The sequence below is a fragment of the Castanea sativa genome, chromosome 6 (genome assembly GCF_040712315.1).
Source record: "Castanea sativa cultivar Marrone di Chiusa Pesio chromosome 6, ASM4071231v1".
Lineage (NCBI taxonomy): Eukaryota > Viridiplantae > Streptophyta > Magnoliopsida > Fagales > Fagaceae > Castanea > Castanea sativa.
In genome coordinates this window covers 58,057,321-58,084,700 of record NC_134018.1, presented here as the reverse complement: position 1 = coordinate 58,084,700, position 27,380 = coordinate 58,057,321, and the positions used below count along the sequence as shown (strand labels likewise).

Below are 27,380 nucleotides of genomic sequence, written 5' to 3'. Positions count from 1 at the left end.
CCAAAATTGCCACCGAGGACCCCAAGAAGAAGAGAAAGGGGGATAATGAGGGGACGATTACTAAAGACCCCAAGAAACCACGCCAACAACTCCCACCGGCCCAGCCAGCCAGGCCGGACAAGGGCAAGGGTAGAGCCCGTTCGCCTGAACTCGGGGAAATCAGAATGAGGCCGTAGTGCACCGAGCACCGACCACATGGTCCCCCGATCTAAGGCTGGACGGCGCTCCCATCTCCCCGCCACCCGCATAAGGGCGGTTCAACAAGGCCATGCCCACCACCTCGGCCGAGGTCTTGGAACGTCCCCTTCTGCTGCCCAAGGACATGGAGACCTTGGAGAAAATGGGCCAGCCACAACTATTCCTCTCCCTAAAAAGAGACTTAGCGCTGGTAAGTGTTTCTCCTTTTAACAATATTCGTAAGTAAGTTTGTTTTTAGTACTCCTAACTCCATCATACTTTGTTACAGGCTATTCAGGAGGTCTTTGTAGCTGAAAAGTTTATTGAAGACACTCGGAAAATAGCCAGAACTGAGCTCGAAATTAGGATGGAGACTGAGAAGTCTTTGGGCACAGCCCTTGCCGAGAACGAGAAGCTGACCTCGGAGGTAGCAGAGCTGAGGAGAGAGAAGAATGGGGTCGAGTCAAACTTGAAGACCATGAAGACCCAGATAGAAGGACAGCGCAAGCTCCTTCATGCAAGAGATGAAGAGCTCTCCCAAGCTCAAAAGGAGTGCTCGGATCTGAAGAAGCAGTTGGCGCTGATGAAGGAAGAAGCCAGTTCCTTCCAACTCTCTCTTCAAGCTGCCAAACAGGCAAGTTTTGATGAAGGGGTAGCCACTACCGAGGAGCAGCTGACAGAGGAGTTCGCGGCTTTATGCCGCGAATACTGTCAAAAAGTATGGGGGGAAGCTTTAAACGTAGCAGGAGTTCCTCAATCTTCGGATTTGAGGAAGTCCGAGAACGTTTGGCTTCCCCTAGAAATACAGGAGATTGAAGAGGCTCCTGCTGCTACTCCTACCACTGAGACAACTCTTCCTGCCCTACCTCCGATGGTCCCACAGCAAATTCCTGATCCTACAGAGCCTTCTGGTTCCAATAAAGAGAAGGAAGGAGGAGTGGATGCAGAGAAGGACTTGAGCCAAACAGTGGAACCCATCGTCCTTTCAACAACGACAGTGGATAAAGGAAAGCAGATTATGACTCCTTTTGAGCTGGAGTTGAGAAAGACCGAGGGCACTAGTACCTCTCAGCAAGATCCTCCTCCAACAGCTTAGGACTTAGCTTAGGGCTTCTCTTTTTCCTTTCTTTTTTTTTTTTTTTGAATTATATGTAATGCATACTCAATTGATTAATGAAGAACGATTTCGTTTACTTTTCACTTGGATTGTCTCTGTTTCTACTTTACTCTTTTTTGTACTTATTACAAAAGTTTCCCATTAAGTCATATCCAAAGTTTCTCAGAATATAAAAATCTAACTCCAAGGATTGCACAATCATGACTTCCACATTATCATGCGTATATTACTAAAGATTTAATACAAGGTGACATAGTTAATACGTTTGAACAATGCCTTGATTAAAAAAGGAAAGAGGACTTCATATAACGGTTAAGCCCTTATAGTGCACAACACTGTTTCTAGTAGGATGTAAGATCCGAGGACCATTCCTTACACAAATTTACTCAATACTTAAAGATATAAAACTTAAGATCCAAGTTAATAAACAGTAAGGTATTACATCCAAACACAATCAGAAGTTAAGTTTAATCAAAGTCATAGTCCGAAGATAAATCTTAAACAATCTTTCGTTTAATTCTTCAAAATTGTAACTGTAAATGATAAGACATCAATTTCCACAAGGTTTGTGGTCCGAGGACTACACATAACCAAATTTCTGTTTGATTCTTAATAAATGTAACTCCAAATGTTAATTTTTCCAAAGTAGGAGGTCCGAAGACCCGGCATAACTAAGGTTCTGTTTAACAAATGAAAAGACATCAATTTCCACAAGGTTTGTGGTCCGAGGACTGCACTTAACCAAGTTTCTGTTTGATTCTTAATAATTGTAACTCCAAATGTTAATTTTCCCAAAGTAGGAGGTCCGAAGACCCGGCATAACTAAGGTTCTGTTTAACAAATGAAAAGACATCAATTTCCACAAGGTTTATGGTCCGAGGACTGCACTTAACCAAGTTTCTGTTTGATTCTTAATAATTGTAACTCCAAATGTTAATTTTCCCAAAGTAGGAGGTCCGAAGACCCGGCATAACTAAGGTTCTGTTTAACAAATGAAAAGACATCAATTTCCACAAGGTTTATGGTCCGAGGACTGCACTTAACCAAGTTTCTGTTTGATTCTTAATAATTGTAACTTCAAATATGAGAGCTAGCCATAACTTTGAAATATTAATTGACAAAAGCTTATTTGATTAATAATAATACCTTCTAAGATTATTTACATTCCATGGACGTGGTACAACTCGTTCATCTAGGTCAGCTAGCCTATACGACCCTATGCCTGCTATTGAAACAATGCGATAGGGGCCTTCCCAGTTAGGTCCTAGTTTACCCCATGCTGGGTTCTTAGAAGTGCCTACAACTTTCCTTAATACAAGATCACCAGGTGTAAGTGGCCTTAGCTTCACGTGGGCATCATATCCTCGTTTTAGCTTCTGCTGATAATAAGCCAATTGGACCATAGCTGCCTCACGCCGTTCCTCAAGTAAATCAAGATCTTTCTCCAGAAGTCCCTGGTTATTCTCGGGGCTAAAAGAACTTGTCTTTAGAGTAGGAAAACCAGATTCTAGTGGTATCACCGCCTCGGCTCCATAAGTCATGGAAAATGGTGTTTCTCCAGTGGACCTGCGCGGTGTGGTCCGATATGTCCACAGAACATGAGGGAGCTCTTCTACCCATCTGCCCTTCGCATCATCCAACCTCTTCTTGAGCCCATTGACTATGACCTTGTTAACGGCCTCGGCCTGCCCATTCCCTCGAGGATAAGCTGGGGTAGAATATCTATTTGTGATACCCATGTCACCACAATATTGCCTAAAGGCGTTGCTGTCAAATTGAACGCCGTTGTCTGAGACAAGTGTGTGCGGTATACCAAATCTAGTAACAATATTTTTCCATATAAATTTCTTGGAATCAACATCTCGGATATTGGCTAACGGCTCAGCTTCAACCCATTTAGTGAAATAATCTGTTCCCACGAGCAACCATCTTTTGTTGCCAGCAGCTCTCGGAAATGGCCCGACAATGTCCAGGCCCCATTGTGCGAAAGGCCAAGGACTAGACAGAGGGTTAAGAACCCCTCCAGGTTGGTGGATATTAGGGGCGAACCTCTGACATTGATCACACTTTCTGGCATAGTCCTGAGCCTCCCTCTGCATATTGGGCCACCAATAACCCTGAGTAAGGGCTCTATGAGCTAAAGACCTTCCCCCAGTGTGACTCCCACAAATTCCTTCATGCAATTCCTCCGCAATGATTCCGTTGATTCGGGGTGTACACACAACAAATACGGTCCCGAAAAGGATCGTTTGTATAGCTTCGGTCCTCGGACAACCAGAAACGCGGCGCCTTTCGACGTACCTTTTCTGCTTCAACTTTGTCTTCGGGAAGGATGTCATTTTTGAGAAAAGATATGATCGAATCCATCCAACTAGGACCAGGCCTTATTAGATGGACGCGAGGTGCGTTAGCAGCTACAAGAGAAGGTTCTACCAAATCCTCAACGAGAATAACCCTTGGTAGACCTTGAGCCGAGGATGTTGCCAACGTAGCCAAAGAATCTGCATGAGTATTTCCACTCCTAGAGACATGAGCTAAGGCAAAGGAGTCGAATTCAGCTTGCTGACGCTTGACCTGGGCCAAATATTCCTGCATTCTGGAATCTCTAGCTTCCATGGTACCCATGACTTGGCCGACTACTAACTGAGAGTCCGAGAACAAATGGATTTCCTTGCCACCCATCTTACGTACCATTTGCATGCCTACCAAGACCGCTTCATACTCGGCCTCATTATTAGTAGCCGAGAAGGCCAATCTCAAAGATTTTTCAAAGACAATTCCTTCAGGGGACATTAGAACAAGTCCAACGCCAGACCCTTTATGATTAGCAGCCCCATCCACATAGACTTTCCAAGTCGAGGGCGATACGGCGGTGATCACACCAACTGATTTTTCACCCATGTGTGCTTCCTTTGAAGTTTCTTCTAACAATGGTTCAGCAAACTCTGCCACCAAATCAGCGAGGACCTGACCTTTCACCGAGGTGCGAGGCTTATATTTAACATCAAAGGCTCCCAAAATAGTTCCCCACTTTGCCACTCGCCGAATAATCAGACTTGCGCAACACAGCCTTGAGAGGCAACTGGGTCAAAACAACCCACAGTATGAGACTGGAAATAGTGAGGGAGTTTACGCGTGGCGTGGACTACTGCCAGAAGCGCTTTTTCCAAGGGCAGATAGCGCACCTCGGCCTCATTCAAGGACTTACTAACGTAGTAGATCGGCCTCTGCACTCCATTTTCATTCCTTATAAGAACTAGACTCACCGCATGAATAGCCACGGCCAGATAAGCGAATAAAACCTCGTCCACCTCAGGGCGAGATAAAATGGGTGGCCGAGAAAGATATTGCTTAAGCTGTTGGAAAGCTGACTCACAATCCTCAGTCCATTGAAATCCTTTCCACTTGTTCAACAACTGAAAGAAAGGACGGCACCGGTCAGCTGACCGAGAAATAAATCTATTCAACGCAGCAATCATTCCGGTCAATTTCTGTATCTCCTTTGGGTTCCGAGGCGGCTGCAAATTCTGAACAGCCTTAACCTGCACTGGGTTCACCTCTATGCCCTTATGAGTGATCATATATCCTAGGAACTTTCCAGATCCCACGCCAAAAGAACACTTGGCGGCGTTAAGGCGCAACTTATACTTCCTCAGCATCTGGAAGGTGTCGGCCAAATCTGTCATGTGCGAAGGTACCGTCTTACTCTTCACCACCATATCATCCACGTATACTTCTATGTTTTTCCCCGATTCTTTGCTCAAACATTCGGGTCATCATTCTTTGGTAAGTAGCCCCCGCATTTTTTAACCCGAATGGCATAACCTTATAATGATAGTTCCCGGTTGGTGTAATGAAAGCAGTCTTCTCCTGATCTTCTAACGCCAAGGGAATTTGGTGGTAACCCTGGAAGGCATCCAAAAAACTCATCCGAGGATGTCCGACAGTAGCATCTACCAATTGATCAATCCGTGGCATTGGGAATGAATCCTTAGGACAGGCTTTGTTCAGATCAGTAAAGTCTACACACACTCTCCACTTGCCGTTCTTCTTCTTAACGACAACAGTATGAGCCAACCATTCAGGGTAGAAAACTTCTTTGATAGCCCCCGCCCTTTTGAGTTTAAGAACCTCTTCCTTCACAGCCTCAGAATGTTCTCGGGAAGATCGCCGAGGTGGCTGCCTCCTTGGAACAATGGCCGGATTGACGTTTAAATGATGACAAATAAAGTTCGGATCTACCCCTGGAGCCTCATAGGGGTCCCATGCAAAGACATCTAGATTATCCTTCAGAAATTTCAACAACTCCATCTTCTCTTGGTGTGGTAATCGTATGCCAACTTGGAAGAACCTCTCTGGATCATTGGTTATTACAAACTTCTCTAACTCCTCACAAACAGCCTCATCCTCTATCATCGCTCCAGGTGCCTCCGGAGCTGTTAATTGCTATGACTCCTGGATGGGCAAGGTTGATGACTCGATTCGTGACTGACGAAGCACCGCAGCCGATATGCATTGCCTAGCAACTACACCGTCGCCGAGGATTTCCTCAACATGCTCCCCCGAGGGGAATTTTACTTTAACATGTAAGGTAGAAGAGACAGCTCCCAAAGCGTGCAGCCATGGCCTGGCGAGGATGGCTGTATATGGAGAGTACGCATCAACCACAATGAAATCTACCTCAACCGTTTCTGAGCCGGATTGAACGGGTAAACGGATCTGCCCCTTTGGCACAACGGCCCTTCCCTCAAAGCTTATAAGTGGGGAGTCATAAGGAGTTAAATCTTCCAACTCCAACCTCGGCCCTTTAAATAGATCGGGGTACATAATATCCGCGCCGCCGCCTTGATCTATCATCACCCTTCTCACATCATAATTCCCTATCCCGAGGGTAACCACAAGAGCATCGTCATGGGGCCGGATAGTCCCTACTTTATCCTCCTCGGTGAAACCCAAGACAGTAAAGTGCTCTTTAATCTCTTCGGCCTGCTACCCACATCCTCGGCTGCGAATGGGAAACCGCCATAACCCTAGTGGGACCCGAGCCGGTCCTACCAGTGCAGCGAAGATAACATTAATCGTCCCCAATGCCGGCCGAGATGAACTATTCCTCTGGTTGTTTGAACCAACTTGACCGACTTGCCCCGGTGGTGACACAAGTGCCGCTTTAACTTTCCCTCACCGACGAGCCGTTCTAAATGGTTCCACAGGTCCGACATTTCTCGGTAGTGTGGCCCACATCCCGATGGTACCGACGGAAAAGGTTTTGATTTCTTCTCGCAGGTCACCTGCCATTTTGCTAGGCCATCCGAAGAAGGGCTCTTTACGAACTTTTTCTAATAACCGATGCACCGGTTCTCGGAATACGGTATTTACACTGGGTACCGCCGAGCCGGATTGTCCGAAGTAATCCCTCCTTGGCTTGTTGTTGTGGTATCTGTCCGACCCGAAATCCCTTCTCTCCTGCGGGATAACCTTCTCCTTTCCTTTTCCCCTCGCCGATCTTCCTCTACCCTTTTATATTCATCAATACGATCCATAAGACGGCGTACGCCGCGGACGGGCTTTTTCGTCAAAGACTTTCGTAGGTCGTGATCGCAGGGAGGCCCACCTTGAAGGTATTAAGCGCCACCTCATCAAAGTCGCCGTCTATTTCATTAAACATCTCCCGCATCTGTCGGAGTATGCTTTTAGTGTCTCCCCTTCCTTCATGACCATGGATAGCAACGAGTCCAATGGCCGAGGGACTCTGCTACAAGTAATGAACCGCGAAGCAAATGCCCTAGTTAGTTCCCCGAACGAGCCTACGTACCCCGATTTGAGACCGTTAAACCATCTCATAGCCACAGTCCCAAGTGGAGGGGAAGACTTTACACATCAAAGTCTCGTTATGAGAGTGCACCGCCATCCTTTGGTTGAAGTGACTCACGTGTTCCACCGGATCAGTCCGGCCATTATAGATGGTAAAGGTGGGCCGGGTGAACCTCCCGGGAAGCCTCCCCCTCTCAATCCTCCGTGAAAACGGAGACTTAGAGAGTTGGTGCAACGCCCTACTCATGGTATCGTTGCCTAAGCCCCTAGAACGAAGCTTCTTACGTCTGCGGGTTGGCTGGTCGTTCTCCTCACCAGAGGATGTTGCACTGGTGGGGGAATATGACCTCGAACTGTAGCCAACTCTCCTATCCTTCTCTGAGGAAGAACTAGACGAGGACGGGGAAACCTTACGTTTAGCACGGCGTAACTTCTTCTTTAAACGATTGATTTCTTTCTGCAAGGATTTAGAACCCTCATGGTGGGTAGTGCTACCCCCTCCACGAGTATGGCTAGCCCCTGGATATTCTGTATGGACGCTTCCCTCACGATCCCTACGTTGTTCAAGACGTTCGAAATGATCTTCCGGTTGTGATCCTTGTGACTCTGCATGATGAGAGCCTAAGCCTGCCATAATATCCCTACTACTTCTAGACTAGGTTCCCACAGACGACGCCAATTGTAAGAGCACAATTGCACCTAGACCCAAGAACAGTTATGGGCTCAGGCCCAATGAGCCTTAAACAATATGAATTTGTAGAGTGTGGGCTGGAAACCCAGGTTAGAAGTGTATGAGGATGAAATGACAAACTAAAGATCGCAAGTACTTGGAAACAAAAAGGAGTAATGTAAATAGGCCTCCTCGGACGTAAGCCGAGAGCTGTTCTTATCTTATATATCTCTCTCTTTTTCTTTTTCTTTTTAGGTTACAAAAAGTTCCGTCCCGTTTCTGTCCTAGGTCCCTCCTTAAATACTCCTCTTTTTAATACTTTATCCACGTGTTGCCCCCAATTCCTCCCTTAGCCTAGATATTTCTTTTCTTAGTGCCTTTGAACAGTAACTAGAAGTTTACCTGACACAGTTTAAGTGTCACTTACTAATTAATGCGGCCAGGGTGGTAGGTGCAGGGTCTTTAATGTGGAGGTAGCAGCCTTTACCTCTGATATTCTTCCAACATCGGCGCTTCTAGGACATTCAAGGGTTCTCTCCCTTTAACCATTGGTCTTGACCGTGTCATTCCCTAACCTTTACCATGAAGTCTCAGGCTCTTTGATGTCAGTCCGAGGGGAAAACCATCCTCGGCTGGATCCTCGGATCCTCGGCGTATAGGCCGACCCATAGCACCAACAATCTCTAACCCCAGGGTCAGGTCGGCCTCCCTTAACAAGGCCCAAAAGGCCCACGTTCCCACCAGGATCCTTTTGCCCCACACAATGACTATAAAGAATTTTAGTAATGCTTAAAACTACCAGAATTGGAAGGATATGTTTTTTGGTTCGTTTGTCTTTTACCCTTCACGTGTATAATAATAACACAAATACTTTAATAATAATAGGTCTCCACTCAACGAAAAAAAGAAAAAGAAAAAAGAGAGAGGGTATTACGAGTCTGGCTTACCTCCAGTAAAAATTTAACAGTATATCTCCTTCTGTTTTAAACAGAAGTTGCCACATCACCCGCTAATAAACCAACAGTGGAGATTAAAACCCAATGCCACCTCATTAAATTTCAAGCAAAAACTAATAGAGCCCTCCCACGAGACTAACGCTTCTTCTGACGTTTGTTGCTACTGTGAACGTTAACATTTAAATTTTAACCAATGCATTGTCCTCTTCACAACACAACAACATCATCCTCTTTGCAGCACATCAATGAAATGAAGAATGCTCATTGACTTTTAAATTTTCAAACTCAGCATCAGAATAGAAAACTAGGAATAAGAAAATATGTTTTGCTGCCCAAGTTCTCCCTCTCTTTTTTATTTATTTTTTTCCAGCCTACCAAATCAAATTTTAAAACTATTTGGTATAATTTATAGAAAAAAGAGTGAAGAAGAAGAGAAATTTCTTTCCAACCCATCAGACAATGGCAGCGCCACGTTTAATCCAAGGCGTTGCTAGAAACACCCTGACCTGCAAAAAAAAAATTATATATAATAATTTTAAAATTTTTATTTGTTTACCCTTAAAAAAAATAGAAATACCCTCAAGCAAAATTAGGAACACCCTTAAATAAAAAAAAATTTATTTGTTCTACTTTCAAGCCAAAAAAAAGCCCAAAAAACATTTTTGAACTAAAATCTAAAAATAAATAAATAATTGTAACAAAGCAAGGCCACCAGGGAAAAAAAGCCTAACATCAATCCTAAACAACAGATGATAAAACAAACCCAATCTAAAGAAAAAAAAAACAAGGTAAAGCAAACCCAACAGATTACAAATGGTAGCAAACCCACGGATTCTCAAAAAAAAAAACCCAATATACACGTTCACCGATTCATCAAATAAAGCAAAAACCTCATAAAAAACGTAACCTAAATAATAAAAAAATCATCAGTCATTAACGACAACAACCAACAGACAGTGCAAGCTCCAGAGCACATTGATCATCACATCGGGCCTTAAACTCGAGCTCTAAAGCACATCGGGTATCGGAGATCGGTCTTCCTCGCCTCCATGTGCTACTCGAGTCCCCGATGGCGCCGCCCCTTAGCCTCAGGCCTCCATACTCCCTCAATCTCAAGGTATTTTATCTATACATTTTACTTCTCTCTCTTTTTCTCACTTACATATACAAGTTCATGGGTTAATGGGTTTCTCTCTTACATATACGGTGGTGAATGGTCTGAGACTCTCTGTCTCTGTCTCTCTCTTTGTATGAAGATTGAAAGTGAAATGAGAGTCTCTCTCTTTAAGACTTTATCTGATTCTCTTTGAATGTTGATTGACTTATTGTTTAGCTTTACTTTATAACTTTGTTAATATTTATTTGCCCCTGTTTTTACTTTATCTGTTGGTGTTGGCGAGTTACTAAGTTTGTCTTTTAGTGTATTGTGATTTGTGATTGTGAATTTATCTGATTGACTCTTGCGATTAGGGGTCATGAAGCTTGTCTGTTGAGTGGGGGGTGGATGTGGGCATAAGGCCGAGGTAGGATATTTGAATTGGGGGAAGTAAATGCACATAGGGTGTGTGCTAGTGCAACTAATAAATAATCATTTAATTAACTAATAATTAATTGGGGGAAGCAAACTAATAAACAATAATTAATAATTTAATTAACCAATTTATATATATAATAATAGGTAAAACTAAGAGAAAATTTAATTAGATTTCAAATTATAATTTAATTAGAGTATAATTTGCGTCGCGTGTCCCATATAATTTAACTTTTTAAATTTTTGTGCCAAGTGAGTTAATTCAATGTAAAAATTGGATTTCAATTAGAGTTTAATTTTGCGACACGTGTTCCATCTAATCTAAATTTTTTAATTTTTATACCAAATAAGTTAATTTAGTGTAAAAAATGAGGAGTTCAAAATAAGTAAACTATAAAAAAGAACATAATTTTGAATATTTTTTATTTATGAGTTTTGTTTTTTGTAGAACTAAAAATAATTCAAATTTATAAATCATATATATATATATATATATATATATATATATATATATATATATAGATTCCCTTTTTTACCCAAAAAAAGAAAGACACTTCGTAGGTTCAATATCATGAAAAGTATAATGAAAGTTGGTCAAAAACACATGACAAGTTTTTATTGGTAGAGTATAGAGTGGAGCAGAAAAAGTGAGACAGAAGATTTGGACTCCCAAAATAGTACTTCACCCAAAAAGTTTTATATCATTCCAGTTAAACAAATATGGGATGAAAATTAAATTTTTTCTAAAAAGTATTAACGTCAAAACATAGCATTTTTATAATACGGACTTAATTTTTAATATATATATATATATATATATTATATAAAATCCCTAAAAACTCTCTCATTTTCTCTGTCCGGACCGTAAAGTAGGCTAGCGATAGCATTTCTCGCATACACTGACACACAGTGAAAAAGGGGAGCTGCGTATGGCTATGGCGAGCACTTCCACTTGGTTTAGTTTAACGCCTTTGTCTACGTGTTTAGTTCAGAACAACAGAGCTGGAGCTACAGCAAAACGGTTCGTTTCGTGGTCGAACGAGATTTGCCGCCCGAGGCTGTCTTGGTCTTACTCAGTCTCGTTGAGGCCTACGAGCAAAGCTAGGGCTTCAACGGTCTTGTCAGTTGTGGGTGAAGAGAAAGCAGGAAGCGAGGAAAATGTCGTGAACTCCCTACACGACGGCGTATTGGTGCAGGGATGGAAGCAACCGCAGCCAAGCTCAAGACCTTGTGAGCTTTACGTGTGTAATCTCCCGAGGAGTTGTGACATTGCCGAGTTGCTTGAAATTTTCAACCCTTTCGGAACAGTACTAGCTGTTGAGGTAAGCTCTAGTCTAAAATTTAATCATGTCAAAAAAAATTCAGCCAAAAATTTCTTAGTAATGCTTTTACTAGTTGAAGTGAAATTCAAAGCAAAATATTATTGTTGATGAATTATTGAACAATTTAGAGATGTTTAAATGCTTATTGTGATATTTAGCAAAAATGTTGGGAAAAATACAGTTTGGTAACTTAGAGAATTGATCAAACTTGGTGTATTTTTGCGAAATTGTTGTTAGGGAGCTAGTTTGGCATGGAAATGTAGTTGGATTATTTATGTTTTTGGTAATTTGGTTGCAGATTTCGCGGAATGCTGTGACTGGTGAAAGTCGGGGGTGTGGTTATGTTACAATGAGTTCAATCAACGCTGCAAAAATTGCAATTGCCGCATTAGATGCGTCTGTCAGTGTGAAGCTAGTTACCCTCTATGTTTAACATCTTTGAGTCTTTTGTATTTTGCCTGAAATTGTTCGCTCTTTTTTATTTGAAGGATGTTGGTGGCAGAGAAATGCGGGTTAAATTTTCGGTTGATATGAGTCCTAGGATGAGGAATCCTGAGGTATTGAATTCCACACCCAAGAAACAGATAGTATATGAAAGTCCTTACAAGCTATATGTGGGAAATCTTCCTCGGACTGTTAAACCCGAAGATTTGAGGAATCATTTTTGCCAGTTTGGAACTTTGGTTAGTGCAAAAATGTTGCATGATCAAAAAGCACGAACAACCCGTTGTTATGGGTTTATCTCCTTTTCTTCAGCCGCAGAACGTGATGCAGCATTATCTCTAAATGGAACAGTGAGTCTTTTTCCACCACTGCTGAAAGTCTGAAACTTATTTTTTCTTCATTTCATTTTGTGTCTCTCTTACTTAATTATTTAATCTCACTTGCAGGAGTTCTTTGGTAGAGCAATAGTAGTTAGAGCAAGTGTGGAAAGGACCAAGCCCTGACTGGAGTTTGTCCCTGCTGCATACACGCTTGATTGAAGTTTCTTCTGTTAAAGAAATCGGATGATTTGGAGCACCTGTTTCAATTGAGACATTTAGGCAGAATAGGTAAGTTTCCTTATGTGTACCAAATGACAAAGTTTGTATACGATTAAAGTTCTGTCGTTTAATGTTATTTCTTTTTCACCAAAAAGAAAAAGGTTTTGTTGTATTTCAACTATGCATTAGTAATGCCAATGCGTAGTGTTCTTCTAGAGGTAATGGTTGGTTTAGTTGAGAGAATTTCAGCCAACAATTGTAGCTTGATCAATTTTTGTGGATTATTATGTCTTAGAATGATAGCTTGATTACTGGACTAGTAATGACTATGAAAATATATCTTGTGTTTTTGATTATACGCTACTTATGGCAATTTCAATGTTTGAGCATACTATTGGCCCCAGAATGTAGTTCACAGACATAAACGAGTCTTCTGTTATATTATTTAATTTTGAATAAAAGTGAAGTAGTCCTGGTAGGAGATGTTGGGGGTTGGAGGAGTTGGCTAATATTCTCAGTTGTAAAATTGGGAGGTTTCCAATGAATTATTTAGGTTTGCCTTTAGGCTCTTCTTTTTCAAGGCTGCAGTAGTGTGGAGCCCCATTGTAGAGAAAATGGAGAGTATTAGCAGTGTAGAAGAAGCTATATATATCCAAAGAGGGAAGATTAATGTTAGGAATAATTACAGATTACCCACCTGTGGTTTAGTCCGAATTTAACTTACCCACCCGTGGTTTCATTTTTGACACTTTACCCACCCGTGGTTTATTCCGTTTATGCTCCGTAACCCACCTCTAATTTTTCCGTTACTCTAACAAGTTTCATAAAAAAATCAAACAAGAAATCATATCAAACACTCCTCTCCCACGCACTCTCTCACACTTGCTCACCCACCTACAAATTACAGCTAACAAAAAAAATTCAGTAACCTGTAACAATTCCTGCCAAATATATGGACGACTAAATCGATCAAAGTCCCATATTCTCTCTCTTTCAAGTTCTTCCAACAGAAGAAGCATCAAAATGTGTAAATTCACCAAAATAAAATTAAAAACTATTGCTTCCCTTAACACAGACCATGCTCTACATTTATTTATTCTCCAAGTAAAAAAGCTGTTTTTGATTAGGCAAGCATAACTTTACCTGACTCAGAGAGATCAATGGTCAAATTTTCCAATTAGACTTGTCATAGCATGCTACGGAAGCTCCCTGTGAAAGAAACCCAATATGTGATCAATCCGGTAAGCTGTAAAGTATTTTGCCATCTGTCATGGAAACAAAGAAAAATAACCTTTGGCTTATTCACGAAAATCAGTGAAAGATACATGGCACCAAGACCAAGGCACATTGAGGGTAGGATCAAAATCTATTTAAAGAACAAAACCTGGGTTAAATGAGCTCGCCACCAAGCATAGTTGTCTTTTGATTTTCTTTTAATCTTCTTCAGGAGAGTAAAAACCCTAACTTTTAGATCTTGTTTCTCTTGTTTTTTAGTAATTTTTTTTGTTTTGGGAGGAGAGAGACATAAAAAGTAAACAAAATTACATACTTACCCTTATTTTTAACAGAGTTGGGTAACAGAGACTAAACGGAAGTAACCTCAAATGGGTAAAGTGTAAAAAATGAAATCACGGGTGGGTAAGTTAAATTCGGGTTAAACCATAGGTGGGTAATCTGTAATTATCCCTTAATGTTAATTAGTGAGTGATGAGGAGAACGTGGAGATGGAGAGAGAGGAGGGAGAGATGCAGAAGAGGGATGGGCCTTGGGAGAGGTTTCTGTGGAGGATCGCACATAGGGTTCTGCACATCAAAGCTGATGATTCCACTCAACAGATTATCCCTGCACTTCTCTGGAAATGCAGCTACGAAGGTCAGTTCTTTCACTACTTTTTGTTTGATTGCTTTGTTTTCTTGATTTTTCATTGCTGCTGCCAATTTGTTTTTGGTTTTTGGTTTTTTTATTTTTTATTTTATTATAAATTTTTAACATGAAAGACAGAAAAAAAATCTATGTTAACTCAATGGATTTATTTGTTTTTTTTTTGGATGGGAGGGGGGGTGGGGGTTGTGGGGATTAATTGCACTTTCCCTGCTTAATATGGTCTGGTCCTAAACTTCAAAACTGAGCAATGTCCTTCCTAATTTATTGATGATAAGTACTTTGCCTTATGTTATTATTTCAGTCAAATTCAATGGTGAAGTCAATTTTTTGAAAAGATTTGTTTTTTTTGAATTTTTGGTTATTTTGATGGAATCCTAAGGCCATGGGGCCAAAGTGCTTATTACCAATCAATTAGGGAGACATTTCTTGGTTGTGAAATTTAGGAGGACATTGCAACTGCTCCATATTTAAGAGGCTGGATAATTTTGGTGATTTTGTAGCTGAAGTAGATGGTAGCCTTTATTCTGTTTGAGTGATGACTCTGCTGATGGCTGAGTGTGACTAGTAATGATTAAGGATTGAGCCAGTCTCTTTCCTGTTTGGGAAAAGGCTAGCCAGTTCCTCAATTACTTAGCAAACTTATATGCACATTTTGTGGTTATAAATCAGTGCACCCAACATAGGTGTCTGTGTTACAAATGGCGGAGGATAAAATTTGTGCGTTATGTCTATACCTTATTTGTTTAATTTGTTTTCAATTCTGCACAAATTGGCTTTTGTTCATCAAATACATTTACCTGTCACCAAGGCTTCAGTAAGCCTGCTTACTTGGAATTCAAAAATTTGCTTCAGCCTATTGCAGTTCCTCTTTCCCTGTGAAAAGCACATCTTGCTTTGATTACTAATTTCTGTGGAACTTCAAATTTTATTTTGTATGCTTATACTCAAAGCAAGTTTGTTGAAGATATGAGATGTTCACTTTTTAAATATAAAAAAAAAAGATCTTCACTTTTTACATATAAAAAAAAAAGATCATCACTTTCAACAAATCTCATTTTTGTAACTTAACATAAAATCTATTTATCAAACAGTTGTAGCAGTTTCTGATGCACTGAAGGCATGGGAGACATTAAAGGGGAGACCTCATAACATTGATCTTGAATTGACTGAAGTGGAGCTTCCATCAATATTTGGATTTGCACTTCTTACTTTTGTCATGGAGCATGTATGGAGAAGGCAAAATGTATGTTTCTATCCTTTAACTATGCTCCATTTTTTTGGATTTATTATGTTTCTTTGTTTTGTTGTGGCATACAAATCAACATGTGAACTCAACCATTTTAAAAAAAATCTTTATTACAGCTGACTGATGGAAGTGTTCGTCAGAAATTAATTGCTCCACATCAAAAAGTTGAAGACATGTCTCAAAATAATGCGGCAAGAAATCATTCAACTGATTGTGTAGCTTCTATGCAGAAAAATATCAAATGCAGTGAGAAAGGGAGTCATGCTCAAGTAAGTACCATTTCATGTTGTACATTTCTTAAAAAGTAAAAAATAAATAAAGCTTGTAATATGTATGCTGTGCCTTGTGAGGGAATTATTGTTTTCAGTTGATGAATATACACATTATGCTAGCATCTATAACTTTTTCAGATGTCAGTCTCCTTTGAGTATTTTACAACCAAAGAAAGTATTAAGAATTTCCATTCCGACTTACTAACTATCAAATGTTTCCCCATTTCCTTTTATTTGTAAACCCTCATGGATTGTACAGTTGACATGAAAATAAAGAAGTTTTTAGAATAGAGTGTCCAGGATCCATGGAACAAGTATATGTAAGGCCACTTCTAGAGAGAAAAGTTTCTTTTTTCTATACTAGGTTAGCTTCATGAAGTTTCACATAGAGACTGCATATTTTGCCACCTTTTGTCCGGAGCTCTTGTACAACACCTTACTAGGAAGCTGAGAGTGCATACGTGCAGGGTCTTTTACAGATGGAATGTGGTAGTACGTCAAATTTGAGCAATAGCAATATGGACAAGCATGGAGGGTGTGCTAAGTTGGATAAAGACGAGAGTGAATGGAGGTCCATCATATTATTTTGTTTTGCTATCTCCCTTTTTCAACATTAAAAAAAAAAGAAAAAAATTTCTCCCCTATAATTAATATTAATGAAGGGAAAATCTGGCAAGCTAATTACTGCAATGATGAACTGTTAATTACTGCAAAGTTAAAATGGGATTCTATCAAAGATTGTTGGAAGGATATTCAAGATTAGGTGCTAAGGTTGAATAGAGGATTTTGAGAGTTCACGAACTCTTAAAAAAATAATAAAAATGTAAATATTTCTTAAAGAATTATTGTATTTTATTCGATGTCAGCTCTCTAGTCTAAAACATGCTTAAGCATACTAAGTTTAGCGCATAACATTTTGGTTGAATTTTCTTTTTACTTATTTTTTTTGATAGGTAATAAGAATATTATTAAAACAAACTGAAAACAAATGAGAGCCAATACAAGGTGTTCATGATGGTGAACACAAGGAGAAGCAACAAACAAGCAAATAATAACAAAGAACAAGAAAAAACTTAAAGCGTAAAACTAAGAGAAGAAATAAACTCGACGACAGTGGAGCAATCCGAGAAGCCCCAACACCTAGACCAATCAAATAAAGTCTTTTGGCATAGAGCTTGTAATTGAACCAAGGATTTCTTGGTGTCCTCAAAAGAGCGCCGATTTCTTTCCTTCCAGCCAATCCACATCAAATAACCAGGAACCAATTTCCATATGTCTGAATTAAATTTTCCCAGCCAAAAACTCCAACAATACATTAAGCTTTCCACATTGCCTGGCATGACCCATTGTGTCCCAAAGATCTGAAACATATAAACCCACAGAGAATGAGCAACCGGACAGTGGAGAAGAAGATGATCCACAGATTCCTCATTTCGATGGCACATACAACACCTATTCGCCAAAATGCGCCCCTTAAGCTTAAGATTATCTAATGTAAGGATCTGCCCATGCGCCCCTTAAACAAAACCTTAGTCCCAAAACTTTGGGGTCAGCTATGGATCTCCAACAGACTATTCAAGTTTGCCACATGTATTCTTCTCTGCTATTCTATCCTATCCTAAATCATACCTTTTGTTTCCCTCTTAATCAACATCTCCTCTTTTACTACTTCTACTAGTTTTATTTTATGCCTTCTTCTATCTATAATTGTTTCTTTAATATAAATCCAATCACTCTTTCTAACCAGTGCATTAATTGCTCTTTTTTGAACATGACTAAACTATCTCAAGTGAATCTCCCTTGTCTTTTCATCAATAGGAGTCACCCATATCTTTAAAATAATTTCTTCATTTGCAATTCTATCATTTCTTGTATTTTCACTTATTCACCTTAACATTCTTATTTGAGCATGTTGTTGATAGCACAACATTCAATATCATATAGGCCCTGATTGGTTGGGGTGATTTTAGGAGGGATGGAAAAGGGAGAGTGAAAATGATTTTTTTTTTTTTTTGGGGTTTGGTTGGAGTGATTTTAGGAGAGAAAATTGGTTGAGCCCGAATGTTTTCTTCCCAAATTGGGAAGAAAACTGGAGAGAAAATGGTGGAACAAATGTTCGCGCCTGTGTGGATGAATCTTTTTTTTCCTCCTCCTCCTCTGTTTTTTGTTTTTTTCTTGAACTTTTGTGTTACAATTCTTTTTTTTTTTTGGTTCATCCTTTTTTTTTGTTGCTAATTTGTTATTTTTTATTTAATAGGGGCATAAGAGTAAATTTATAAAAATTGCATTTTTCATCCTCTTATTTTTCTTTTCAACCAAACAAAAGAGTTTTTCATACCTCTATCTTTCCACCTCCAAACCAAACACCACGAGGGAAAATTAAAATCTCTTCTATCTCCCAATTTTCCACCACTTCTTCATTTTCTATCCTCTCACTTTTTTACTCCCCCATAGTATAGTTGGTCTTATAAACTGTCTTATAATTTATTTATTCAACATAATAGGTATTCTATAATCACATGTATTAAATCCACAATATCTAAAGCACTCACTCTTTTGGATCATCAAGTTTTGGAACCCCTTCATCTTTGTTTCTCCTTGTTGTAAACTTACATTCCATGTACTTCGAAATAATTTGGAGTTGGTGCTATAAGCCCCCCTTCTAAATTTTTTTTCGTGTATTCAAAATCTATTAATTAGTAGATTGGTAAATGTTGGAACATTGGTTAAATGATTAAATATACATTTTTGTATTGGTTAAAGTTTTTGGGAGTAATGGTAACATTGTAGAAGGTCCTAAATTTGATCCATGTTTCCACTCTACCTTTTTTTTAAAAGGTCAAGAAACTCTATGTGTTGAGTCTCATTCATTGAGGGGGAGTTTTGGTCCATACATGAAGGGAGAGTTAAAATATTAGTCAAATAATTAAATTTAACCTTTCCTAATAGCTTAAGCTTTTGGGAATAGTGGTAGTTTATTTGTAAAACTGAACAAAATATCAGAATTCTACAAGTCCCGCAATCTAGAACCTAGTTTGGAGTGAAATCTTTCAAATTTCTTGTATATTTTTATATTGAGTACGAATTTTGAAAATCTAACTGTTGGATTGCATGTTCATATTATATCCTTCATGTTTGCAAAATTTCAAAAAAATCAAAGATCAAATGCTATGTCATCAACCAAATGTTAAAATTTCAATTTATTTATTTATTTAAAATTGTGTATAAAATATAAGTTTATTGATTGAATAGTAAATAACATCCGATTTGAATCAAATTTGATATGCATGTTAAGAGCATAAGGAACATGAAATTCAACAGTTAGATTTTCAAAATTCATACTAAAAAAAAAAGAAAATTCATACTAAAAAAAAAGAGATATATGAGTAGTTTGAAGAGTTTCTCTCCATGTTAGTTTGGAGAGAGACTTTTTTCCACAATCTAAATTGGTGTCCTATTTTATAAGATTTGCGTTGTTTTGAACTTATGACCTTATGAGGATCACAGATTGCAATACTTTGAGACTAAATTGGGATTTTATAACCATGGGTGCTAGTGACTTTGATCACCAGAAGACACTCCCAACACTTATGGGAAGCCTTTATTTTGCACCTAGAACACTTGAAAGTTTCTCTAGATAACAGTTATGTTTTTAATTCTATTTTAATCTGTTTTTTTAGGTATATAATGACCAAATTTAGTTTTGTGATAGGCATATTTCAATGTGACTAACAATTATGGAAGCCTTTCATATTCTTTTTTGGGCAAAACTTTGCTTAGGTGTTTATCTTAGGTTCCCAAATTAAATTCAACCGTGTGGTTTATTGGTCAATGCAGTATAACCATGTGGCTTGCTTTTTGGCTCATGCAGCACAACCATGTGGCTTATTGGTCAATGCACTTCTTTGTATATAGTTACAACTTACAATATCATATGGTTGAATCTAATTGGGGACCTATGGTACAACATCTAAGGAATTGTACCTGAGTTTTACCCATTCTTTTTTACCATTTAATTGTAAGCCTAATAGATTCAATTCATTGAATTCTTGTTAGTAATGATCTTGACAGAGTAGTGTTTTCAGGTTTTCTGCCTCTTGTATATCAGGGACCTGAATCATGTAAGACTGAAAAGAAAAACTGGTTTTTAGAGTTTCATCCATGTAAAGGACAAAGTCAATCTTAATTAAAAGTCTCCTCACTGAGTTATATGAATTTGGAATGAAGGTAGTTCTTAAGGTTACATCATGAATTTTGATAAAACCACTGCTCCTTTCTGCAGGTATAATAGTAGTAAGATACTGCAACCCTTTCTCCCAATAATACTGTCCAGCAATTGTACCAAGTCTAAGGAGGGTGCAAGTAAACCCCATGAACTGTCATCCAATCTTTTTTTCTGCATGATACTACGTTGAGTAGTAGTTAGGAAAATATGACCAGTTTCATTGGTCAATCTGGACAAGCTGAACTACAGATTCCATGCATCAGCTTGAGATGATTCCTGTCCCAGGGGTAAGGTACAATTATATATGAGCTGGCTACAGGCATTTTTTTCCCATCTGTATTTTGTACTCAACCTGGTGGTACCCCCTGCATGGGGCCCTCCAAGATAAGCCTCCCTTATTTTTATGTTCTTCGGTTCAATCGAATCCTGAAATTCACAACTCAGAATAAGGTTATCACCACTCATATGAGACTACCAACGATTCGTACACTATGAGTTGTTTTAAAATTTGCCATGATATAGAGTCCTTAATCAGAAAATTTTGGTGGGGTTATAGACGTGATCAAAGAAAATCCATTGGGTGAAGTAAAAAAATGTGCTCAGCCAAGGATCTTGGAGGCATGGGTTTTCATGAATTAGAAAAGTTCAATGATGCAATGCTCACGAAACAAATTTGGCGTCTGATGCATAATACTGATTCCCTCTTTTACAAAGTCTTCAAGGCTAAATTTTTTCCAAACGGATTGATCTTGGAAGCAAAAGAAAATACTCATGGCTCTTATGCTTGGAAACGTATTGTAAAGGCAAGGAAGTTTATTGAGTTGGGGAAAATGTGGGGAATTGGTGATGGGAGGACTGCTACAATTGAAGGGGACAAATGGCTACCGAATCCTTATTGCAAACAGGTGTTTTCTCCTGTCTCTGAACTTTCCCTGGATGCTAAAGATTGTGAGCTAATTGATGTGGCAGAGGGTGAATGGAAGGCAGATTGGGCAAAGGAACTCTTCATGGATCATGAAGCTGAGATGATTTTGGTATACCAGACTGCCCCCAGATAAATTAATTTGGTGTGGGATTCAGAAAACACTACTCATAGTGCTTATCATTTATTAGTTGAGTTGGATGAGAAGCAAAAAGCTAGCTGCTCTGATCCCAGAAGACTCCACTGTCTTTGGTGTGGCGTGTGGATTCTGCAGGTTCCAAATAAGGTGAAGCATTTGCTTTGGAGATCAGCTATCAAAGCTCTTCCCACCAAAAAGAATTTGTTTCGGGGGGGTTACAAGGGATGAGATCTGTGAAGTATGCAACTTAGCATAGGAAGATGACCTTCATGCTGATTCAGGAGACAAATGAGTGGTCACGGGAGTTGGCAAGTCATCATTTCTCAGCCTTTGTATATTTGCTGGACAGTGTTAGTAGGACTATGGAGAGTTGGGTGTTGGAGATGTCTACTATGAGAACCTGGTGCTTGTGGGAGAGAGGGAATGCACTGAAGATGGAGTCAAGTGTTCCATCACTTTCATAGCCTATTGAATGCTAAGTTCCCCCTGCAGAGGGGATGATGAAAGACCAAGGAATATCTGGATTCCCCCTAAAAGGCACTTATTTGGGACTGGGTTTGTCATAAGGCTAATTCTCTGCTACAGGTGCTCTTAAGCTTCCAAGATCCGAGACCAGGTCCAGAAATAATTCAACAACCAGTTCGTTGGTCTCCTCCAGCTGGTAATTTCTTTATGGCGAACTTTGATGGAGCTATATTTCGTGAGCTTCATGCTGCTGGAATTGGGGTGGTTATTTGTGACTAGGGTGAAATAAATTCCACTTCCACAGATGATGGCCGAAGTTGAGGCTCTAGCTTGTCATAGAGCAGTTGAATTTCCCAAGGAAATTTGGCTAAGTGATGTCATTTTAGAGGGGGATGCAGAAGTCATAATTCAGCAGCTACGTACAGAGTAATACTCCTGGTGTCTCTTCCTATGGTCATGTGATTAAGGATATTCTGATGATGGCAGTGGAACTACATTACTTCTCTTTCCCTCATGTAAAAAGAAATGGCAACGTTGTTGCTCACTTTTTGGCTAGGGGGGCTAAAAATTCTGCTGACTTGCTGGTCTGGCTTGAAGATACCTCTGAGGAGTTTGTTCCTCTAGTTTTGTATGATGTTTCTTAGCCCATTTCAATAAAAAAGTTTGTTGGCTGTTGGCTGGATTCTAGGGGAAAAAGAAAAAGAAAAAGAAAAAGAAAGTTCCATTCACCAAGCTGAGCATGAGGAAAATTGATTCAGGGTCTGCGAAGGCACTTAGACATGGTTCTTGTGCTGCTGGTCAAACAACTACAAGTAGTTTATGAAATAGTGTAGTAGGTAATATTAATGGCTTGAGTATGGGAGCACAGTTCCACTAGAGGAGTAAGTGGTCACTTTATTCATGATGGATCTAGAAGCCTGGACTCTTTTCCTTCCAGCTGAAGCGAAGCAGCTCTCACAAAGTTCCCACTGAACCGGGAAGATCAGTTCTATGAGAAAAAAAGGTACTGGTTCTTTCTATATTTGATTCATCTGAGGTTGGATTTATGGTCTTGGATATTCCAGCTTAATGCAGAAATCGATGTCTACTCTAATGCAGCTAAGCGTGGGCTTTTTCCATCGACTACTTGCTGCTACCCTTAGTACGTGGGCTTTTCCATCTACTACTTGCTGCTACCCTAAGTCCTTTTCTGTTCTCTATGGACAGTCATTAATTTTTTCTTCTAACAGTTCTTTATCCCAACGATTCTTGTTCCTGTATTAAGCCACATTAGTAGTTTCAACTCTAATTTTAAGTCTTTCCCACTGCTCCCATGAACCTAGTTTCAGAAACCCATCATGGCTCAGCTGCGTAGAACACCTTTAGTTGCATGTGGTGAGAATACCGAATCACACAATAACCATAACTAATGTCAAAATTCTTGCACATATCCGATTTCACAGCCAGAAAAAGACTGGCAGAGCAACGTCCTCGACTGTTTGTAAGCCAGGTGCAACGTAATATAATTAGTTGTTGATTTAAAATGATTAAATAGAATATGTCATTATCTCATGGATATTGCGCATGGGTCTCACATATCAGAAAGACAATGCGCTTATACGCCCGTCTCACTCAAAATTTTTTTGTCATTTCAAATCTGTAATATCATAAAATTTTTTATTTGAGTGAAATCTCCAACATTCACGTTATCAAATATTGTAAAATTAATATTGACAAATTTTTTTTTCAAATCTTATTATTTTAAATGGTCAAATCCAAATGAAGCAAAACCTTGGAACTTACATACAGGAAGCAATAAAATGGTAAAATACATGGAAGTCTGACGTGTATAAAAAATGGAGAAAGGTGGTTCGCATAATTGGTGGGGCTAATTCAAAAACCAACAAGCTGTGGTATCTGAGTCTGACGACACATGATCCAAAAAGAGCCCAAGTTTGTGTAGAAGATAGAACCACGGCCACATGCAGAACCGGCTGAAACTTATCAACAATGTCGGTGAAGGTCCAAAGGTGAAACTTATCAACAATGTCGGTGAAGGACCAAAGGTGAGGACATTGCCTTACCCTTCCCTTCTTCCCATAGAAACCACGTCTTCTAACGGCCTTGCTCATTACAACATCAATATACGTTTTTCAAAATAAATAGTAAAAGAGAAATGGTAAGTGCATAATATTTTTATAATAAATTTTAAGTGAAAAAATATTGTGAATGTAATATTTTTTATAGTAAAATGCAGTATTAATTTTTAATTTTTTTAATTTTAATTTTAATGTTATTAGGGTTCGGTGTGGGTAAACTAGTAATTTAATATTAACTCTCTTCATTTGCTTTGAAATAGAGAAGATCTAGATTCGAAAAATTGATATCTTCCTTAACTCTATTTTCCCCCTTCCACCAAGGTCAGTTGTTCCATTACACTAAGACAATTAAGACTTCCAAATGTAAGAAGGCCTAGCAAAATATCTCTTTCCATTACATGAAGACAATTACTCTATTTTAATTCTACGTACTATTTCATGTGGATAGGCATGGTGCAAAAAAGTGTGTGCACTTTTATTTTATTTTTTATATAAAAAATAGAAATTTTATTCTAATTTAATTTAAGTATGAGTACTTTGAATTTGAAGTAATAAATACCCTTATTTAATTTAGGGAAAGTGATCCATGTGTAATGATAAATAAGAAGGGGCTCATATATCTGTTTTTGCACTCTTTTTTTATGTGTAACTTAACGGGCTTTCTTCTTTATCTACCAACAAATAATTTTTTTTTTTTTAATCTTTTCATCAAGGTTGTCTCTCCCTCTTTTGAGTCTATCTCAAATTATATATATATATATATATATATATATATATATATATATATCTCTCTCTCTCTCTCTCTCTCTCTCTCTCTCTCTCTCTCTCTCTCTCTCTCCAACCAACCATCTTTACCATAGATAATATTGCTTTTACTCATAACAAATGGGTAGTCTTATTGACTTATTACAAGACTCATAAATATTTAAATAAAAAAAAATGGTCTAAAATTTTTGCCTTAAACCTCAAAATTCTATCAAAACAATCATCATCAATCCAAAATAAAATAGTAAATTGAAATTTATTATAATTAAAAAATAAATATATTGTGAAATTTTGTTGTGTCTATAAAAAATTTTATTTTTATACAAAATAAAAATTTGTATTTATAGAATGACATTAAGGAATGCGGTGGTCCCATAAAACTATTAATAAATAAGAAAAGGATAAATAGTTTGCTTAGTCCCAAAATAATCCTAAAAAAGAGGAAAAGATAAAAAGCCACACCGCATTGATATGAATTAAATGGGAAAAAGACTACTTTAGTTTCAACTTTCAATTTTTTTTTCCCTTCCGGTTCGTCTATCTTTTTGTTCCAGTAGTACGAAAGGTTCTTCTTTCTCAACTTTTTCCCTTATTCACTCTCCACACCCGGCCCACCTTTCTCTCTCACGCACCTCCTTTTGCTTTCTCTCTACTTTTAATTTAAACCATTATAAAACGTCTAGTACCATGGCAGACGAGCAAGCTCTAGAAAAACCCCACCCTAAAATGAACAAACCTCCGCACATAGGCAAAGGCCCAGGCCGAGTTCTCGGCACTTGCATCACTATCTTTCTCCTCTTAATTGGTGTAACAGCCCTCACACTTTGGCTAGTCTACCGTCCCCACAAGCCACAGTTCAAGGTAGTCGGCGCCGCCATCTACGAGCTCAACACGTCAACTCCACCGCTCATCTCCACCACCATGCAGTTCACAGTCCTCACAAGGAACCCAAACAAGCGCTTGTCCATTTACTATGACAAGCTTTCAACTTTTGTGTCGTATAGAAACGAACCCATCACACCCCAAGTGATGCTGCCTCCTTTGTATCACAGGAAGCACAGCACCATAGCAGTGTCGCCGGTGGTGGGAGGCACGCCGGTGCCGGTGTCGCTGGATGTGGCAAATGGGTTGGTGACGGATGAGACATATGGGGTTGTGGGGTTGAGGTTAGTGTTTTTTGGGAGGCTGAGATGGAAAGCTGGAGCTATAAAGACTAAGCATTATGGGGTTTATGTGAAATGTGATGTGTTGGTGGGATTGAAGAAAGGTTTTGTGGGTCAAGTACCCTTGCTTGGAAGTCCTGGTTGCAAAGTCGATATATGAAGAATTATCAAGATTGTATTTGTCGGTGCAAGTTTATTTTTTAAGCTTCTCTTTTTACTCTATCATATAGTATATGTTTTAGTTGTTTATTTTGTTAAAGTTCTTTGCCATTTAATCTGTAAGTGTAACTATAGTCTATAGACGTTGATTGAACAAGTTCAGTTGCAAAGTACCATGTTAAAGCTTTCTTCTTCTTCTTCTTCTTCTTATTCTCTCTCTCCATTGAGTCCAACTAATTGCTTAAGAATTTGGCTCTGATTTTTTTGTTGGTATTCACTTTCTAGCTTGGCCACAAGGCACCGACGGCTTTGGACGCGTGGCAGTACATGCAGCGAATTTGGTACCATCTGTCTTTGCCTTCTACTTTCTGATCCAAAAGTACAAATTCCAAGATGCTCTAGTGGCTTTTTTTTTTTTTTAGTGGCACTCTCTTTGAGTAAGTCTAGAGTCAGATCTCTAATCATTAACTCATTCACAACATTCTTAAAGATTACTTATTAAGGAAGTAAGTTTCTTTCCAAATTAGTTTAGAAAAAATTTTATAAAAATTTTATATATTTTTAAATTAAGTGTGAATTTTAAAAATTTAATTATTAAATTGCATATTCTTATTATATTCTCGATATATGTAAAATTTCAAAAATATCACAGATCAATTGCTATTTTATCAAATAAATGTTAAAATTTTAAATTTTTATGATCTAAAATTATGTATAAAAAATAAGTTTATAGATCAAATAGTAAATAATATCCAATTTGAATGAAATTTGATATGCATGTTAAGAACATAAGGAACATGAAACTCAATGATTATATTTTCAAAATTCACAAAAAGGAAATATATGAGAAGTTTGAAAAGTTTCTCTCCAAACTAGTTTGGAGAGAAATATTGTTCCTTAGTAATAATTTGTGATTGATGCACTTTATTATTATTATTATTATTTTTCAAAAAGTATCTACGGTAGTCTCATCTCATACGTAATTCCTCAAATTTAATTACAAATTAACACTCAAACATGTGAAATGACTGTGAATTTGGGTTTGTCCATGGGTATATTGATTTTTTTTTAATTGAAAGTTAGAACTCTAATGGCTTTCTTTGAGTAAGTCTAGAGACACACATAAATAGGCACTCAAATCCACAAGTCATCTAAGCATGGGTGTGTTCATAGGCAAACTTGTAACATATACATACAAATATACATGTTATGGTTATCTTGGTTAACTTATATGATAATTTTTTTTAATTAACTTTGAAGATAATATTTTAATAAATAAGTTCATAACATTTTTACAATACTTTTACAACAAATTCTAAATGTTTGGTTGTTACTAATGGTTATTGGTAATTAAAAAAGTAATTTTAGTAATTGGTTTAGATTAGAACTAATAATATATCACCTTAGATTTGTTATAAAAATATTGTAGACATTACTTTTTAATTTTTTTTAAAGGTAAATAGTTGGGAAGGAGGGGTGGAGATGGGTTCAAAGT

At 38.4% G+C, this 27,380-nt stretch overlaps 3 protein-coding genes and 1 long non-coding RNA gene across 4 annotated transcripts; all 4 read left to right on the top strand.

Moving 5' to 3' along the window:
* Positions 1–11,096: 11,096 nt before the first annotated feature.
* On the top strand, positions 11,097–12,925 carry LOC142640669 (28 kDa ribonucleoprotein, chloroplastic). Its single transcript, XM_075814860.1, has 4 exons — positions 11,097–11,584; positions 11,883–11,984; positions 12,073–12,378; positions 12,475–12,925. Exons 1-4 carry the CDS (start codon positions 11,192–11,194, stop codon positions 12,529–12,531), a joined length of 858 nt encoding a protein of 285 aa, XP_075670975.1. The 5' UTR covers positions 11,097–11,191; the 3' UTR covers positions 12,532–12,925.
* Positions 12,926–14,154: 1,229 nt separating this feature from the next.
* On the top strand, positions 14,155–20,391 carry LOC142640670 (two-component response regulator-like APRR5). The gene is made up of 4 exons (XM_075814862.1): positions 14,155–14,439; positions 15,543–15,694; positions 15,814–15,966; positions 20,252–20,391. Exons 1-4 carry the CDS (start codon positions 14,292–14,294, stop codon positions 20,255–20,257), a joined length of 459 nt encoding a protein of 152 aa, XP_075670977.1. The 5' UTR covers positions 14,155–14,291; the 3' UTR covers positions 20,258–20,391.
* Positions 20,392–21,452: 1,061 nt separating this feature from the next.
* On the top strand, positions 21,453–23,147 carry LOC142640671 (uncharacterized). The gene is made up of 2 exons (XR_012845220.1): positions 21,453–22,723; positions 22,819–23,147. It is a non-coding gene; the product is annotated as an uncharacterized LOC142640671 (long non-coding RNA).
* Positions 23,148–25,067: 1,920 nt separating this feature from the next.
* Positions 25,068–26,068, top strand: LOC142638781 (NDR1/HIN1-like protein 12). Its single transcript, XM_075812844.1, has one exon. The coding sequence runs from the start codon at positions 25,251–25,253 to the stop codon at positions 25,884–25,886; it is 636 nt and encodes a 211-aa protein (XP_075668959.1). The 5' UTR covers positions 25,068–25,250; the 3' UTR covers positions 25,887–26,068.
* Positions 26,069–27,380: the final 1,312 nt, after the last annotated feature.